Source organism: Phasianus colchicus, chromosome 3, assembly GCF_987193195.1.
Source record: "Phasianus colchicus chromosome 3, bPhaCol1.hap1.1, whole genome shotgun sequence".
Classification (NCBI taxonomy): domain Eukaryota; kingdom Metazoa; phylum Chordata; class Aves; order Galliformes; family Phasianidae; genus Phasianus; species Phasianus colchicus.
Genome location: NC_143438.1, coordinates 27,876,705 through 27,896,051, shown reverse-complemented (window position 1 = coordinate 27,896,051; position 19,347 = coordinate 27,876,705). Strand labels below are relative to the sequence as shown.

General features: G+C 36.4%; 1 protein-coding gene across 19 annotated transcripts in view; it reads left to right on the top strand.

Moving 5' to 3' along the window:
* The window catches only part of COBL (cordon-bleu WH2 repeat protein), a 167,450-nt gene that overhangs the window by 60,023 nt on the left and 88,080 nt on the right, over window positions 1-19,347 (top strand). For 15 of the 19 annotated variants that reach the window (XM_090137166.1, XM_090137183.1, XM_090137180.1 and 12 more), the window contains one exon: window positions 1,447-1,530. The exons of the other annotated variants lie outside the window; for them this stretch is intronic. In XM_090137166.1, coding sequence (XP_089993292.1) covers window positions 1,447-1,530 — 84 coding nt within the window. The remainder of the gene's footprint in view (window positions 1-1,446; window positions 1,531-19,347) is intronic. 19 annotated transcript variants of the gene reach the window in all.

The following is a 19,347-nucleotide window of genomic DNA, read 5'->3' as shown; positions in this document are numbered from 1 at the left end:
TTTAGTATGTTCTCTAGTAGTTTGAACCCAAACAGATGGGAGAATTACTGAAAACTGAAGAATAGCGTATCATACAAAGGAAAAAAGATGTTAAGTGGCCATGATAGATGTGACTCAGTGTTATGGCAGATTTACAGCTGAAACTGCTGAAGATACTTAGTTGGCGGAATTGGGGCAAATCATTAACTTCTTTTAAGACAAACTTAATAGGTTTTCGAAGGGATTGTATAATTAGATGTCCTGTGGTTACAGGACATGTGAAGGCCCAGAATGTCTTTTCCAAAGTTGCTTTCACTGTTTCTCAGTTAAAATTTCAGTCCTTTGCAAGACTTTGGTTGGTTCTGCTTATTTATTTTTTCTTTGTTTGCATTATCATTTGCATGCACACACACAAATATAGGATCACTGCATGCGGTCATATGTAGTTTCTATTTTAGAACTAGCTGATAGCAAGAATTGTCTGAAGTCTTGAACTGGACGTGCTGTGGGGTTTCAGTCATTTACGGGTAAGATGACTTTGTTTGCAAGGGAAGAAGAGGATATTAGCCTGTCTTGCAAAATGTCCTGGATCAGGTGTCACTCCACTCTGCAGGCCCACGCTCAGATTTCCGTGCCCACATACTCTTGCTTTCTCAGCTCATTGAAGGCAGTAATTATGGGATGACAATGCACTAGATACAGCTTTTTTTCTTCTGTGTTTATTTTTTTTCCAACTATATGTAAAATACCATCACAAAGAATGGAAACAGATCTTTTCTCATGGTTGATACAAATTGGTTGAAAATATCTTGTGGGTTAACTTTTGGCTTGCAGGCTTAGTGCCAGATCAGGTATCACCTTCTTCAGTCCATTCTAATTTTATTCTGGATCAGTTACCCTCTGTTCTCTTGCAGCTGACATAAAGACATAAAGGTGGCAGAATTCCATGCCTTTGATATGAAATATAGTCACGTGCCTGAGGCTACATCCACATCAAATAGGCACTGCTAAACAATCCAGTAGTCCAGAGGTTTTGTGCAGATGATCGTGGGATCTTGAAAGGATATCTGATAGGATGCAAAAGCAGTCTTGTTTTTGACGTGTGTAGAGGAAGAAGCTCTCTGCTTGCTCCTCTATTTGTCTGTGTAGGTATAGTGGAGACTGGCAACATGGCTGCTGTTACTGCAGGGCCTGCTTGCTACCTGTTTTCCTTTTCCTTGCCTTAGCGTTGTTCTGTTTTCATAATATTAAGAACAAAATTCTTTATATTCCTGCTAATGAATTTCTGAAGAGCTTCCCTACCTCAGAGAAATTTTGCAGACTCCTTCAGTATTTATCAGCAATCAGTCTAGCGCTACAGGGGCAGTTCGTCCTCATTCTGCGATCAGGCTTGGTGCTTTGCTCTGGCATGTTTTTGCTTTTTCTTTCTGTTGCTACTGCTCTGTAGGATACTTGTTTGTGTTACAGACAGAAGAACACTTGAGGATGAACAGAGATTATGGTGAGGAGGATGTTTTTAGTTCTACATCTACAAGTGAAGGAAGCTTGGATGTAAGTACTAACGTGGCTTGTAGATGCTACTGCTTTCCTGTTAGATCCAGCGGTTTGATAACCAGAACCTGCTGCTGTTCCCTGTGCTTAGCGACGTAGAAGTAGATGCAACCTACTTCCTCCTAGCTTAGTTATCTCAGGCCACAATTCACGTTTTCAAATACAGTGCATTTTCTTCAATTAGACTCTAGCTACCTAAACTATAAATCAGGTTTCTTTCAAAGTAATATTCTTAGCAGTTGTGAACAAAAAGTGGTTTAACCAAGAATGTGCCTGCAATATGGTGAGAATGCTGCCTTATGCAAGCCTTATCAGTGATGTTTAGGGTTGGCCTTCATTGTTGTTTTGTACATTGTTGTTTTTTTTTCTAGGAAACCACACCTTTTTTTTTTTCTATTTTTTTAAATTCCTTTACATGTCTACTTTCTGCATGGCAGCATTCCGGTTGTTTCTCAAGTAACTTCTGGATGGCGACTACTTTTTTTTTAAACCTCTGCTAATAACATAAGGGTTTTTGTTATGTACTTCAGTGGGTTTTGCAGTACAAAAATCCTATGAACCACATTTAAGAAGATTTTTAAGTTCCTGACAGGCTATTAATGGATTTAGGTTTCTAGTTAGGAAGTGTGAATCTTAAATATTTTTGAAAGCTGATCTGATGGATTTGTAACCATAATGAATTGGAGGTATCTTTTTGCTTTTTTAATTACTTGCCTCCTTGTATTTTCAAAACCTGGAGAGGACCATGTTGATAACATAATAGAAGCCTGAAATGTGTGGCTCAGCTCTGAATCCCCATTTCATAAACAAATATTTGGAAAATGGTTCGCAAAACATGCACATTCACCAGTCGAGGAGAAGAGTTACAGAAAATAATGGAAAAAATGGAACAGGAGTGAAAGAGGAGAACCCAAAATAAAAGGATCGTATAAAAGAAATCAGATGTGGGCAAAATGGAGAAATCATTGTGAGATTAAAAAATACAACTTCAAATCTGTGAAACCCTCATGATGAAAGAATACAGAATTAAGAATGCTGCATATGACACTAAGAATTTGGGTGGCACTGTGTGGAAGAACTATAAACTTTTATGAAGTTTTCTGTTAATATAAAGTTCTAGTAGTAAAGATCACATTGGTAACTGAAACATATGAGGAAGAGTATAGGAAAAAAAACTTCATGAGCTCCCCAAAAATAAAACTTGCTTGTGGTTTGTATTCGCTGCCTTTGTATATTTCTTTGTCTTAATACTCAGCTAAGACAAGAGGAGGAGGAAGAAGGATTCCAAGTGAGGATATAATGAAGGTAGTTCAAATACCCTGAACTGTCTTTTCCACCTGTGTGTGGTGCCTTCTCTGAAGGGAGACATCTCTTAATCTTTGTAGGGAATTGGATAGGGCAAGTCATGATTGAAGACCTTTTTTCTTTTGTGAAAAAGAAAAAAATGAAAAAAAACTGTCTTGTCAAAACCTTTTAAAAGCATAATCAGTATAGCTTAGAGAGCAAAGGTATCTTGGAGCAAATGGTAGAAAAGCTGTTCTTTATATTCAGTTACACAAATAACAGATTTTTTCCCTTTTAAGAGCCATTAATCTTCAAGAACAATGCAGACATTGTTCAGAGTATACGTCTTTCACTTCTGGCTTGACACTTCTGTTTGCATAGGCACTGATCCTACTAAGACACAAGTACATACTTAAATGAATATATTGAAATAGCTTAGTTTAAATTGATGCTTTTCTGTTAGAATTAGTTGAAAAATGTATAAAACTAGTCTAGCTGATCATCTCAGCAGCATAAAATGCCCATCCTTCAAACAGGTTAGATGAGCTTCAAGAAAAAATATTAACAACTGTATATCATAGGTGGAAAAGAAGTATAAAATACTATAAACTTGGCATAGCTTGCTGGCATAGGTCATTTGTATTACTTTAAGATAAAATTCAAATGAAAATTATGAAAATTCCAATGAAGGTACTTCCAGAACTTTAACAGTTTGTTTTAGTGATTGCTTATAGACGTGGCTTTGAGACCGCTCAGTCATTGTAATTCTTTATTCTCCGATTGCTCAAAAGATAATCTCACTTATATATGTTTCGTTGGAAATGAATATCCTTGCTCAAGCAAAATGGTATCTTGCATGGTGGTCTATATGTCAAATGCACGTTTAGATCTCATTATACAGAAGAAAATTCACTGAGGTAAGGTAGGTCTTCTAGCTACATGTCATGCAGTGGGAGGTTTCTTTTCTGTGGTATCTTCAAGTCTGCTTTCTTTTACTGCTTTTGGTCATCTTGACAGCATTTTTCATTGTAGTGCAGGAATCAAAACTCAAGTTTCAGAGTAGTCTTTGTAAAGAAAATAGTTTGGTATTGTCTTTCTAAGATTACCTTTGGCATAGTGAAAAGATCAGGAAAATCTTACCTATATGGAAATGGGCAACTGATGAAGTACAGCTGAACTAAGGGCAGAATGAGGTGTATTGGTATTCTTAGTTTAAATCCTTTTACTACTGTTACGTGGAGGTAACAATTCATTATGGCATACATCAGTAGGTTCTGAAATCTAACAGAGTATTGCAAATGAAGCAGAAATCTCTGCCTTTAATACATACTGTTTTGTGCTAAGTAGAGGAACCAGAATACCTTTTCACAAGTCAAATCCAATTGAAACACACTTGCTTATAAATGAAGCACACAGATAAAGCAATTGGGAGATGCAGAAGGTTTAACCATATTCCTTTTTTGAGTACCGTATATGGTCTCATAGCTGGAATTATAGAACAGCTGGGAAAGAAAGAGGGAGTGTGAGTAATCTCTGCCACTTGGTGTCACTGTCCTCAAGTAAACAGTTGATCAAGATGAAACCTGATACTTGGAACACAGTTCTAAAATTAGCTGTTTTTATTTTAGAGGCCTTTGTGTTTTCATAAATCAAGAGTGAAAAAACACATCCCAAGTGCCGAACGATGTGCATCTCTGATGTGGAATTTGTTTATGTAATAAATCAGCTTGGGAAAAAATATTTAAAAGTACGGCCAGGGACATTTATCAGAGCATTTGAAATTTCAGCACAAAGTCTTATCACACAAGGTTTCTCTAGTTGAAACCAGCAGACCAGTGTTAGAAGATTTTTGTCAGTACTTAGAGAAGAAATTTAAAAATAAAAAAATAAAATCTAGTCTTGGGTATGTTTGAATGTATTTCTCATAACAGAATCAATGAACCTCAGTAAAGAAGTTGATCTGGAAATTTGCTGCTTAATAGAGCTGTCATTGCTGTTATTATATATATTCATGATTAAAAATATCCAGGAAAAAAAAAAATTTAGATTTCAAGTAGATAGCAGAGAAATTGTGGATATATATTGGGGTTTTGTTGTTGTTTCAGTTTTGTTTTTAGGGATAGTTGATGGTTTGTTTTAGGAAAGGAGGGTGGGGGAGGTGTTTTTGTTTGTTTTTTACTTTCTGTTCTAGTCTCTGTACAGGAAACAAAGTTATCTTTCAGAAGAAAGATAGTGCCCTTAAGTTTGGGGGGGAAAAAAAAGTCACCAGGACTTTTAGTACATCCGTAACTTTGGCAGTCACTTTTTAAATGATAGAAACAGTTATGTTCCCTATGAATAACTTTGTATATATACATTATTCACCTTTTTAAGACCTTGTTTGCTTTTCATGTACTATAACTTTTATGTCTCAGAGCTGGCAGGAGCTAGAGCATTCACGATACACTTTCCCAATTCAGAAAGTGGTTGGAGAGGGATCAAGTACAGTTACACAAAGAAAATTTGAAAATGTGATTACTTTTAGGTGTCAAGCAATAACTGAGTGCTGTGTCCACTGTTCAGGATTTGACCTCACATAGCCAGGTACTGTTTAGGGCAGTAGGCAGTAACAGCTGCAGCAATGAGAATATTGTCCTAGTATCTAAATGGAAGTGAGTAGCTACCAACTTTTAATACTTCTTCATTTCTGACAGTTGCATTCACTTTATAGTCTTGTTTTCTTTTGCTTGTTCCTTGGTCTCCTGGCAGTTCTTAGGGTGTTTTATTGTACTTGTAGGGTCAAATCCTGCAATAGTTCTACAGCATTTAACAGTTAGAGCACACTATCAAGACGTAGCTTTGTGATCTGGCTTTGAAGCAACTGAAGCATAGCTTCATGTGGTTTTGTTTGTAAAATATAAATCCCAGCATTAGTACGGAGGGTCATCAAGTATTAGAGCAGACTGGTCTGTCCTCACCATTCTTTTGTTAAAGATGTCTGTAAGTTGATGGAGTTAGATGCCAGAGCATGACACTCAGGAAGATATAACAGAATTAAAAATGATTTTGTATCTGCACCTGTTCTTATGGTTAAAAGAAAAATAATTCATTAAATATCAAATAACTCAGGGGTCACGATGACGGTAGTAACCTTAGTTAGTTTCATTTTTACATCCTTTGGTATTCTGAAAAAAAAAGTTTGAACTTCTCTTGCTGATGAGGTGAGTTTTGCTAGATTTAGCTTGCTTGTAACTGGCATTCAACTTACGTATGGTGATCACCTTGCTTTCTCCTTTTCCACTGAGGACAGGAGAAGTAATTTTCTTTATCACAGTGAAAATTTAACTTGGAAAAAAATCTGACTGCGTGAAAATTTCAAAACAGAGTAGGTTTTTAAAGCAACTGTGACCTGATCTATACTACAAAACCTCTAGAAATGTCTTGAGGATAAGCTACACACACTTGATTCTGTCTTTGAGCAGAAGGATGGATTAGGTGGATTGTGCTGGTGCTTTTCAGCAAGAATTACATCTGCTGAAAAGATGCAGCATTTCCCACCTCCTTTTGTGGTGTGCACTTAGAGGATTCACTGTCTTCAGTTATATAAGTTGTGGATACATTCATATATTTAAGATAATACTTCTAAATTTTCCTTACAGTATGTGATAGCAGATGAGCTTGAAACAGTTGCTGTTTGACACCAGCCTTCAAATTATTCCAAAGCATGGTGTTACTGTACCTCTTCAAAGATGACGTCCTTGGAGTTAATGTGGAGTGTAAAAGAAAGTTCTAGTTCTCAGAACCAGCTGCACTACTTTGGCTCAAAGGAAAAAAAAAAAAAAAAAAAAATTAACCAGAAGCAGACACCTGAAATGGGAAGTCTCACCAGCTATGGTTAAAGGATCATAATGTTATAAGCTCTTCAAAACAGACTCTTGTGAAGAGAGGTGTTGGCTGACCCATATTCTGGCTGTGCTTCTTAGGTTGTACAGTCACAGGACTGCCAACTTTATGCATTCAGGAGTCTGTTTTTAGCTCCCTCCCTCACCAAGAAATACTGACTTAAGTCATTTGGTTTAAAAAATAAAAAAGAAAAAGAAAAAATAAATCATTTAGGCTGAATTTTTTTTTCCCTCCGTTCCTCTGCTGAGAATTGGTTTTGTACAAGCGACGTTGCTAAATAATTTTTTGCAGCAAGAAAAACTTTACTAAATTAAGGTCTGTCACATAGTTGTCATCAGAAGTTGTCTTTACATAAAATATCATGATTGACAGCAAAATCACCACAATGCACTCTGATATAATAACTACACTTCACCTGCTTGTTAAAAATAATAAGAAACAAAACAAAAAAGCTAGAGTTGTGTCATTCTTCCCCTGCAGTTCTACCTTTGAAAGGACAACTCAGAAAGTTCTGTTCCTCCAATGGCTTTTGAAGAGTATTTCAAAGGAAGTAATTTTAGTTATTTTGGACACTGAATCTAAGCATCAGAGTCAAATTTACAGAGTTTTCAAGCCACTTAAATCAATATACAATTTTTATGCATTAAAGTCTGGCCAACCCGTGCATCTGCTACCTGCCTCTACTCAGGATGAAATCTTGAGTTTAAGGCTTTTACTTTATAAAACTGCCACCTATCATTGTCAGTCAAAATGTGAAAGAACGAAGTCTGGGATCCCTTCTGTGCATTTGGAGACAGCAGCCAATCTATCTCTTTCAGGACCATTATTGAGAGAATTATTTCTTCTTTTGTAATGTAAACCAAAGTACTGGCTGGGCTAGAGATGACTGGAACAAAGCTGTGAGGTATTTTTGATGTGGGAAGCATCCTTTTGTAAAGATACCCAAATATTCAGTGACTCAGAAGGAGAGACCAAGAGCAAGCTTAACTATTCAGACTAACAACAAATTAACTTAAGTGTGGTGGCAGCTATGTGTTACAGTGCCAGCGCCAGAGATGTTTTTGTATGTCTTATGCTAAGCAGATGTTAGATCAAACAAATAAGTCACTGAAGCTAGAATGGGAGAAACCAAATGGCTGATGCTTGCAGGACAGTTGAGATGACCTTGTCTCAGTCTCTGTCTACCTCTGTCATATTCGTGTGTTTGAGCAGATGATAATCTCAGTCTGCTCTGGAGGGATGAAAGTTTAACTCTTCTCAACTGGAATAAAGTTTTGAACTTAGATTTCCCATATTCTTGCCGAGTCACCAAACTTTGTAGATGGGTGTAGAGGATGAGACAGGAGAGAAATATAACACCTGCTTCTTCCAGCAGCTAGATTTTCTGTGGAGCCAGGTTTCTTAGGTTTGCCTAATTGGATTAAGTCCTTGCTGATAAGGACAGAGATTTGCCAACTTCATGGATCCTGATGGAGGTTAGGAATTTAGGCAAGAGGTTAGGAGCATGGGTTCTCAGCAGTTTCATGCTCAGCATGCCCAGAAGCAGAATTCAGGCCCCAAGATGAGTGTGAGAACATCACAAGGATACGTGTCAGGTTTATTGAAGGGAAAGCACAGAGAGGTGTGACTTGGAGAGGCCCAAGCTAACAAGAACATGGTAGGTTAGGCTAGCCAGGTATATGAGGCAATTGAGCTTCCAGACCTGGGCTACATGTCTTCTTTTTGCATTCTGTGGATGTACCTAGTTGGGCTGGCGTAAGTTGGCTCAGATATCTCCCTCGGATGTTTAATTAAGACCTTGTGACACACCCTTAACCACCCAAAATCCTTTTATGTCTGATTCATCTTCTGTTACTGATTTCACTGAAAAGTTTTGAAGTTAACTCACTGAAAAAAAAAAAAAAAAAGAAAAGAAAAAAAAAAAGAATAAAGCAGCAGCTAATAAGGCCAATGGTTTTTAATTTGCATTAATAAAAGGACATAAAACAAAAACACAAAAAAACAAGCAAACTTAAATTCCATTTGAGATTTTTCTAGTGACATCTCAACCGCTCAGGCTTTGCTTTCTTGGCCTTTAATATTACCAGAGCCCCTTAATAGCATATAATAGCCTTGTATTTGGTCATAATTTATTCAGCATATTGTTCTTAGTGTAACTGGCAAGCATACAGTGGTGTCGAAAGTACCACCTTTAAAGAATATTGGATAAGCAGAGATATAGTTACTTAAGAGGGGATTTCACGTATTTCTGTGTACTTAAAATGATTTTTCTGTTTAATTTTGGAATGGTTTTGGAATGGGTTGAAATTATTAATTCCATTACAAAGTACGTTTCTGTTTGATTTAATAATGAATATCCAAAATACTTTTAAAGCTTTCCAAATGTAACTACTGTAATGAAAGGATTAGGGTGTATTTATGCCAATGCCCATTAGTAGATGAAATCAGAAATGGCTAATTGTATGCCATGGACTCCATGTTGCTAATACACAATGGAGATTTTTTATTTATTTATTCATTTATTTGCATTAACACCTGTTTTTGTAGTGGCATAATCTAAGTCCCATGTAACCATAGATTCATTATGCTAGTCTAAAATATCCTACTAGATTTTTAGATACAGTAGAGATTTTCAATATCGGTGGAGGTATAATGTCTTTGCACTTGCAAAGAATTTTTGAAGCATGAGTGCTAATAGGATTTGGTTCTTTTCCAAGCCTCTTCTGTGGACAGCAAAGACTCAATTTCATTAACAGTAGTGGCAAATAATAACATTTCTTTTAATTAGAAGATCTAATGATTTCCACACGTGTTTGTTCTGTGCATTATTGTTCGTTGGCAAAACTGAGCTGCTTGGTGGTGTGTGAAACCATATGCCTCAATAATGTCTTATGACGGATGAGGGAGGATTTGCAAAACAATAGTTGCTGACAGAACACAAAACATTTCACTTTGATGGGAGAGTTTTCCAAAGTGAACTTTGTGGCTTAGTTCTGTCATGCAAAGTCAAATTTACATAAGTTTTAGCGGTCCTTACAGGTCATCCTTAAACTTCAATAGAAGCTGTGTACGTGAAGCAAGGACTGTGTAAAACTCTTTACTGTGTGTGCTACTCAGCTGTTAGCTGCTAGGAGAGATGTAATGCCTATAGTCTATGTAGCTATTTCATGTTCTTCTTTTCTAGTGAGCAGTTGCTAAATTAGATTTTATTAGTCGTTTACTTGCAGCTCTAATGCTCGTATTCTCCCATGAGCTTAACAAAAATGGTAGCAAGTGTTTTAGGCACTGTTTTTTCTCTTATCTTCCTGTGTTTAATATTTCAGTTCAGTTCTTGGCAGTATTTTGGGAGGCAAGTGGGAAAGGGAAAGGAGAGTGTCAGATAGTGACCGGTCTTTCTAAAGTAAGTAGTAAAGTAATAATACCTTCATGTAAATATTCTTTCTTGTAGTTATTTTTTCTTTGGTTGTTGTTGTTTTCATTTACACAAGAAGGAGGGTAGGAAGAAGACAAGCCAGACAGCAAAAAACAGCCTTGGAGAGTTCTTAAAGCAATGACAGGCTGTCTGCATAGGAGGTGGACCCAGTGACATTCTCAGTGTCATCCAGAGCACCTGTTGGAGTTTTTGTTGCTTCAGTTCCTTGGTGACCTGGTGAGAGCCAGGTAGAACTGATTTCTGGGACATGAGCTGAGCAGGCACTCTGAAGCATGCCGATGCAGAGAAATGGAGAAATTACCATTATTATAATATGACTGTTCTTAAATTTTTTCCTTTCCTCTGATTATAACATTTTCTTCTTTCCGTTCCAGCAAATGTTCAGGTACACGACTAGATTTCAGCATGGAGATGGTGTAATTTCACAGGTTCAGTTTGTTCTGATTTACAGTTGTTTGCATAGGATGAGAGTTAGGCCAATAAAGTGCGCTGTGGAGTTTTGCCTTGTAAAAACCTAATGGCAGTGGATCTGACAGAAGAGGGTAGGGCAGAAGAAACATTTAAGACTATTTATTAATCAAGAATTCCAGCAGTAAGGCTTTTCTTGCCTTGATTCTGGCAAATGTACAGATGAGAGATACTGTGCAGAGAGCGTTTCTGCTCAGAGAAAGCCCTCCAAATGTAAACGTTGGAGCAGCTGGCATGGGAGATTAGTGCAGCAGGGACAGGAGGGGGGTAATACTGGTTTGTGGCGCCGTCTAAATTTAACAAATTTTAAACAAGGTCCTTGTTCTAGTCTAAAGGTTATAGATCAGTAGGACAATATCAACCACGCTGTAGAAGTCAAAGCCATTAACTAGTAATTAATTAAAATTAACTTGTCTTTTCAAAACTGCCCCCACCACCCAAAAATAACAAAAAAAAAAAAAAAAAAAAGAGAATTTTGGGAGAAAATTTTCTATGCAACCTGTTGAATTAAGGAAGAAAAACTTCCTACTATGTGCAAAAGACAAGACGTTGCAGTGTTTTTGCTTTGGATTGTGAGTTGTCTTAATTTATTATTCTACTTTTAATTTCCTGTGGCTGAATATGAAAGCAAAGGAGAGCATCATGCTGAAGGTGAAAGTGATGTAGGGTCTATTAGCTCTGTAGTCATTTGTTCCATACGCTGTTTTACATTATCTGGGTGGGGGGGCTAAGAGTGGTTACATTTTGTTTTTTTAAATCCTTTCCAAATAGTTACACAACAAGGCTTTCCACTGGTTTGTGTGCTGTTTTCGTGTGGTTTTTGTTCTTGTGTTTAGATAACCTTTCTAATACAACTCTTTGCCTATTTCTTGCGTGTATTTTTGGAAGGTACCTTAATTTCTTCACTTTTTTTTTTTTTTTTTTTTTTTTTTTTTTTTTTTTACAATAGTGACTAAAGTATTGATATGTGAAGCCAAAATATGTATTTAAAAAATCAGAGCTGTGCTAGCATTGTTATGATTGTTAATGAGTTCAGAAATATACTGAAGAAAAAGATTTCCTGGAGAAGTGACAACATAGTTTAGAGCACATTGTTGCTGTCTTTTGGCATCATAACGTTAGAGTGTCCATTGGAGACTTGATACAGAAGTTATTGGAGCCAATGGAAAAATTCTTGCTGGTTTCAGCTGGCTTTGGACCATGTCCTTTATAAACTGTTAGCCATTATCTATGCTAGGCCATTTTAAAATCCTTCTTCCTCGTGCTACTATAGATTCTCTTTTGTAAGAAGAAAGATCTGCTGGCACTTCCACTGTCATCTTTGAAAATATATGAACTTAGTTCCTTTTTAATGGACAGTTGACACAGATAAAGTCCTCAAAGTTGCTTCTAGAACATTTTCAGGCCAGGGAGGGAGAAAACCCCAAAGTAAACATGTTAAGTTTTGCAGAAAATGAATTGCAAACAGTGGCAAAGTAAGGAGCAGATTTCATCAACCAATAATTTGTTGCAAAAGCAAGTTTTTCTTTGCTATCTGACATGCATACCCAGAAAATAAGCACACTTCTCAGTACTGCTTCCCCTTTTTCAAAAGTTACTGCGCTGTTGAAAGTGTAAGTGCAGGTATTGTTGTGTCTGTTTTACAGATGTTAACCTAAGTTTCACCTAAATTTAGAGCTGAATTTGGAAGGATTCTGCCATGGCTCCTCGATGGGGAATGGATACTAATGGTTTGGAATACTCCTGTTAGTGTGTGTAAAGCAGGAATGTGGTCAACCATGGTGAGGGAGAACTGACTGACCACAGGAGGGAGAACATCTTCAGGCATTTCTGATTCAAGCTTTTTAAGTTCTAATCTCACAGAAGTTCACAAAGTCCATATGTGAAACAAAGCTGTGTGCAGTGAGAAATTTGGTCTCATACAAGTACCAGAAATCATACATTGGTGTCCTAAGGAAAATCATGCGGAATTTTTTGACTTGGAGAAACTCAGTTGACCGCAGTATACTGCAAAGGAAAGTAAAAATATGAAATGATGTACGTAGAGTGGTTAAGTGGAAAAGGATGAAGTAGTTTGAGTTCTGGAACAGCTGTACTTCCAATCACTTTGCCATTGCCTGTATTCCAACTTGACTTTTATTTAGAAAGTGGATTGGCATAGACAAAGAGTTAAAACTCTAGTAGTGACTTCTTAAATTAAGAAAAAAAAAAAAAAGGCCAAAGATATTTGAAGTCATGATGGAATAAAATTCTCAGAAAATTCTAAGGTGAATCTGCTTTGTTGTTCTTAAAGTTCTCTTCTTTGCTCCATTACTGAATTTGCATGATTTTTGCCAGTATGTTTAGCATATTGATTATTCTCCGAAGGGAATAGCCTCCGGAGAATACTTCAGATTAGAGAGAAGTTTGGGACCTGGATCTCTTATGATCCTGAAATGAATTTTCTTGTGACTTTTTCAGAGTTACATGTATTTTCTACTGAAATGTTTCACCTCTAATGGAACAAGCTTAACTTCTGTAGGTATTCATCTCTATCATTATGAAGCAAAAGGCAGATGTGTACATCCACTTGGTTGTGCTTTATCCATTGTCCAACAAGAAAATGTTTTCTCTATACCTTCTCCTCACCCTTGTACTGTTTCTTGAACACCATTATTGATCATGATGTTCAGCTATTATGAATCAAAATGATTCATTGCCATCAATACCTGAGCTAATGCTGGAGCACAATGTGTATATATTGTTGTTTGTCTTTGTCTTAGAGGGTTGGTCTGCTTTGGCACATTATTTGTTGCCAGAAATGCTTAGCGTAGAAACTGTAGATGCAGTTTGAGGACTGGCTTCGGTTTCCATTTAGGGTTTAAGAATCAGGCTGTTGTGCTCTTTATGCCCAAGTATGTATACATGCTCATGTAATCATGTATATAGACATCTGAAAGAGCTTATTCAAGCAATGTGTGTACGTACCTATGTGTATATATATATACGTGTATATGTACACATATAGTCATTTGAAAGAGCTAATTGTAGTAGTATAATTCCTGGCTGTTGACTTGAGTCCTCTTTGTGACTTTGTAATTAGCATTTGTTTTATGATCTGCACTAATTTCAGAGCTCTGAAGCTGTTTTGTTCTTCTAATTTAAGTTCGAATATCTTTGGAGGTTATATCATTTTTCAGTAATATTTTTTGGCAGTTTTATCATTAAAAACTCTGAAAGTTTCTTTCTTGAAAATTTGCTTTGACATTTGGGTGATTTTTTTTTGTCTCCCTGTAGCTAAACACATACAGTTACCATAGACTTCAAAGGGAAAAATAGTTGCACAACTTCATTCTATATTAACCAAGTATTTGTGTGGGAATTGGATTATGGGGACTGGAAGTGGAAGCCAGTTCCCTGAGCTTGAGTAAATCAGAGCAGCTTTTTTGACTTTAGGGAAGTTCTGCAGATCTCAGTGAAAATTAGCCTTTGCATATCAGTACATACATTTTTTTTCCATTCATCAACAGCTGTACTGTTTTTACTGAGATGAAATTTTCACAGGCCAAAAGTTGTGTGTGCCAGAAGCTCAGCAGCCACTGAACAATGATGAGAACCGATTGTTAATTTACTTTGTCTCTGGAAAATTTACTGGAGGACACCACTTCCACTAAAAGACAGGGGAAACACTTCAGTATATCTCAAATAAAAACACTTTTAATAAAACCAGAAGTTCTTTCTTTAAAACCAAAAGAATGAGTATACAAAAAACTTATGCCAGGATTTATTCTTATTTTTGATCTCCATGAGAATTAGCTATGCAGGCATTAGAGCAGACATTTTGAAAATTGTACATTTCAAGTGAAGTTTCCATCTCCAGTACATGTTGGAATATCTACAATGGAAATATATTGAAGGTGGTCAACTCTAGTGGCCTGACAGTTCCTGTATTTACAAGAATTTATTGCAGTGGAAGTTCTTCTCTGTAGTTTTTCACAGTATTTTGAATTTCATAAAGATATATATCACAAGTATAGCAACTCATGTCTTCGATAGACTGTGCATATTGGCTGACTGATTTAAAAGAATGATGAAGCCTATTAAAAATTACTTCTTACTGCAATGATGAATTAATTTTGCTCAAGATCTCTGATCCTTTCTGTGGTTATTTATGATTGATGAACGCTTAACACCAGTGGAAATTATGAAAATGTCTTTTTTACTGTTGTTGGTCTTTGACATTTTGAACTCCGTTTCCTGAAGTCTGTTGCCAAAGCCTTAATAAAGACAGATTTGGGTTTTTGGCTTGGTTGTGCTATGCTATTTGGTTGAGCTCATCTATTTTTAGAGAATGCAGAAGTGTAAGCGAAGAGAAGTAAGCAGCCTTTTCAGACTTAGAAAAATTTGGCTTTTTCCATCTTAATTCTTCCAAGATTGTTCTCCCTAGATTTATTAATGGCCTTCTTATGGCCAAGTGTAAACAGACTCTTTTCAAACGTTCTATCCTTGGCTTGTTTTTTTTTTCACTTTTGTTATGATATTCTTGTCTCTGTTCTATACTGAGATTTAACTGGATGTTAGAGTCCATGTGAATTTTCCTTTGTATTTTAAACACACTTTTCTTTTAGGTCTGTCATTGGTTTTTAAACATCTCTTGGTTGGTTTAAAGATGTTTCTTTGATTATTTTCTTCCATTTTCTATTGTGTGTCTTGTTTGCATTTATTTTTTACCACAGAAGTACCTAATACTTGCTCACAGATCTGTATTTTCATCCCCTTTTCCATTCCTCTCACTACTGAATCTTTACCAATTTGAGTTCTGTTCATGTGACCTTTTTCCCCCACCATCTTCACACCAACAACTGAGCATTCACTTTGCCAGTGAATATAAACAGTCACTGAATTTTCTTGCAGAATATGGTTTCTGTTGTGCGTAAGTGCCTGAGCTTGTCGTAGCATTTACTGAAGGCTTCTGCTTTGCTTCTGCCTTTTTCTGGATTATCATCTTTGAATTTCTGCAAAGGCTACCTCCCTGGTCAAATCTGGAGAACATATCCACTTTCATTTTGTTAAATGAATCATCATTTTGTTGCTGTTCTCACTTCTTATATATATATTTTTTACTTCTTTCTTTTCTTCTTTTGTACCACTTGTATGGATATCCAGAAGAGACATGTAGTGTTTTCCACATTTTTCCTATGTAATATTATAATTCATTGCACTGCCTGTACTTCTCTCATTGCAAGCCCATCTCTATCTGATGATACATTTCATCTTGAATAGATAAATCTTCCTTTTTCTTTACTGTCTTCTGTTTTGGTTTTTGTTTTGTTGTTGATGTGTTGTTTTTTTTTTTATTGGCATAGAACATAACAACATTTTTCTTTTTGTCACGTATCTGTCATTGCACTATCAGGTCATGATATTCTTATTTAGTGCATGTGCGTTTAACTATCCAAAAATATGATAAATATCACGGATAAGTAAATTTGCTGACACTTCTGTTAGATGCTCCCTTGTGAGAATATTTTGAATTTAATCTTTTTCCCTATATTGCCTTTACATATTCATATTTTTGACAGTTATGAAAAACCTATTTTCAAAATGCAATCTTTTTTTCATAGGCTGACACATTTTGACAGTGTGCTGTGACTAAGGGTTTGGACTTACGGAACATAAATTTCTAGCAGTCTAACCTGGAAGATATAAGTCAGCTCTGAAAGGGTACATTTTATATATAAACAGATTATGATATGTTCCCAAAGCAGTATTTAAAAAAAAAAATAAAAGCAGTATTGTAACAATTGAGACAGCTTTCTGTGCACTTCTGAAAGTCAAAATCAATCATTTCACGCTTATGAAATGCAAGGAAGCCTTATTCTCAGCACCTGCCAGCAGCATAGATCTTCATCCATGGTTCAGCTTGACTTGCAAATTCACTTCATAGTGTGTCTGTGGCCTGCAGTCTTACCTCCCACCAGGGTGATGAACTGTAAGGTTTGTATGAAGCTGCCATGTGCCATAGAAAATATCCATTGCAGAAGTGCTTTCTGTGCTATGTTTAATGAGGGTTTTGTCATCTTACAGGGATTTACGTCTCCAAAACCAAGAATATTTACATTTTAAAGCTACTTAAAATGCATCTATCATCCAGAAGAAAAAAAAAAAGTGTTTATCCTGATTGAATCAAGTACATAGCACAATGAGGGTGTGATGGGATTTGACGTGTTCTGGAAGCTTCTGCATAAACATGTCTGATTTCTCTGTTATCTGTGTGTCACCCTAATCTTGATGTGGCATTTTATGGGATTGGACATGCAAGTAACATATGCATGCTGAAGCTTGTGGCTTTCATGGATGTCATTAGATTTATACCAGTGTTGAAATGTCTTTCAAGAACTTCATGTTTCACAGATTTTTAGCTATATTTCTGGAAATTGAGAATCTGGTGGAAGATAGAAAGTACTTTGTACATGGAATATTAAGTGGAAAATATATCAGCTTGTGGGTTATGAGCTAAAGCTTGCTTTTTTGAACATACACCTACTTCCTATACTAATCACATTTGCTTAGAAAAGAATGTTCAGCAACCTAAGTTTCTTTTATTTGTGGCTAATTAGCTTCAGATTTCAACAGAACAATTTTTCTCCTTCACAGGACACACAGTGACAGTAACTAAATAAATTGAGCATGAGAAAGGTCTGTAGCAAGTTGATTTTCACTTTATTGGATTGAAGTTGACTTGTTAACTCTGAGAGCTCTGAACTGATGTTGTTTTGTTTTCTTCCTGTTACCGGCTTCTTCAGCTCTGATTCAGCAAAGCCCATAGTGTGCATGCTTGCAAGTAACTGCAGTGATTGAAATGATAGAGGATAAATAGAGACACATTTCTACCTATAGAGATACAGGGATATTTTACACTGAGTGACTTTACCATGGTGAGGACAGGAGAGAATCAAATCAATTTCTAGAAAGGAAAATTTTAATTAAATTATGAGGGAAAAAAATACATTATGGTAAGGATAGGTATAGCAGTAAAACAGAGTAATTGCAAATGGTGTATACCTCTGTCACAGGAAGATTTTAGTAACCTCTGCAGGGGCAGATAGGTAATGCTACTTCGCTGCTGGGAGATGATGAACTTATACAGGAGCACTCTTGCTTACACCTGGTATTGCTAGGATTTCTGGTAAACAGACTTACTACTAAAATGACAGGAGTCTGGTCAGCCATAGTGAGGGAGAACTGACAGGGCACAGGACAGAGAACATCTTCTGACATTTCGGATTCAAGCTGTTTGAGTTCTGATGTCCACCACTTGATGCCTGACCATAGGATCTGGAATTGCTAGCTCGCTACTAAAACAGACTTAGATGAGGATAAAATGGGGTTGGAGGTGTACAGATTTCAAAACATAACTCAAATTTTATAAGACGACCTTGAAAGCTTCATTAGATACATAAAATCAACATGATTCTTCCCATATGAGTTACTGCCATGGATGTTGAATAGTTGTCTTCCTATTTTAGTACTGTGAGTGACCAAATTATTTCCTGCCAATGCAAACATGGGATGAAACAATAAACCAACACGAGTAAATTGCATAAAAATGCATTTTAAAAAAATTTTGGAGCAAGGAAGCATGTATTTTTTCCTTTCTGGCTGCAGGCTGTATGCAAGTGCCATAGTGATCATCTCAAGTGCATCACGGAGTACAAAAAACAAACTGTTTTCAATGTGGCCAGTTAAAAAGGAAGATTTGAGAAGTCACAGTTTATTTAAAAAAAAAAAAAATACAACATGGTTCAAGCAATCTTATGACCACAGTATTTTGCTCTGGTTTTGAAGCAGGAGCTTGGATTCAGTTTTCGTGTTGTCAGATTTAATGCTAGCATGGAGAATTTGACTATCATCTCAAGGCAAGTGGCCTCGGACTTTTAATGTGTGCAGTAGATCTGACCCAACATTTTGGTATTCTAAATGGCCAGTTGTAGCCAGTTGCTGTGTCATTCAGCAAATCAATAAGCGTTTACATTAATGAAGTTTAAATTTCCAATAGGGAAAACTACTCTTGTTGTCACTGTGTAACTGGACTTGTGTGCCTGCTCTAGATCTTATTTTTCACGTTTACCCACATTACGCTTTCAAACAAAAAGACTTCCTTTACATTCTATTTTGTCTCTTTTGTTTTTGGAGAAAAACCCAAACAACTACATCTTGCTGATGCATCTGGTACGTTGAGTGCTAAAAAAACAACCCAATTGATTACCTTTGATTTAAAAACTCCTCAGAAGGAAGTTGCGTAACAAGACTGAGATCTCAAATATGTGAGTTTTGGCAAAGAGCTGTGGAAGAAAGGCCTCACAAGAAAGGAGCTTGACATTTTGAAAAATTTTTATTGTCCGGTGTGGACAGGGAACGGGAAGTCAGATCACTCTCACAGGCAAGCTGCAGCCTCTTCCTTGCTGACCTTTAAATGCCACTTAGTGTCATCAGAAAATCAAGGAAATGCTAGTAACAGAGCTTTGGGTCAGGGAGCTATGTATCAAGGATATCTTTTGAAAGCATACAGAAACTGACTTCCATTTTTATAGATATCTTTTTTTGTAAAATGGGATTCTCACAACATCACTATTTATATTTTAGTAGATCTTAATTGATTAATCTCATGTAATTTTATTAATATGATCACTAAAATTTTCCTAAATACCTGTAAGACATCAGAACTTAAGTTCATACTTAAAAAGGAAATCATTTGGAAAAGGCATCTT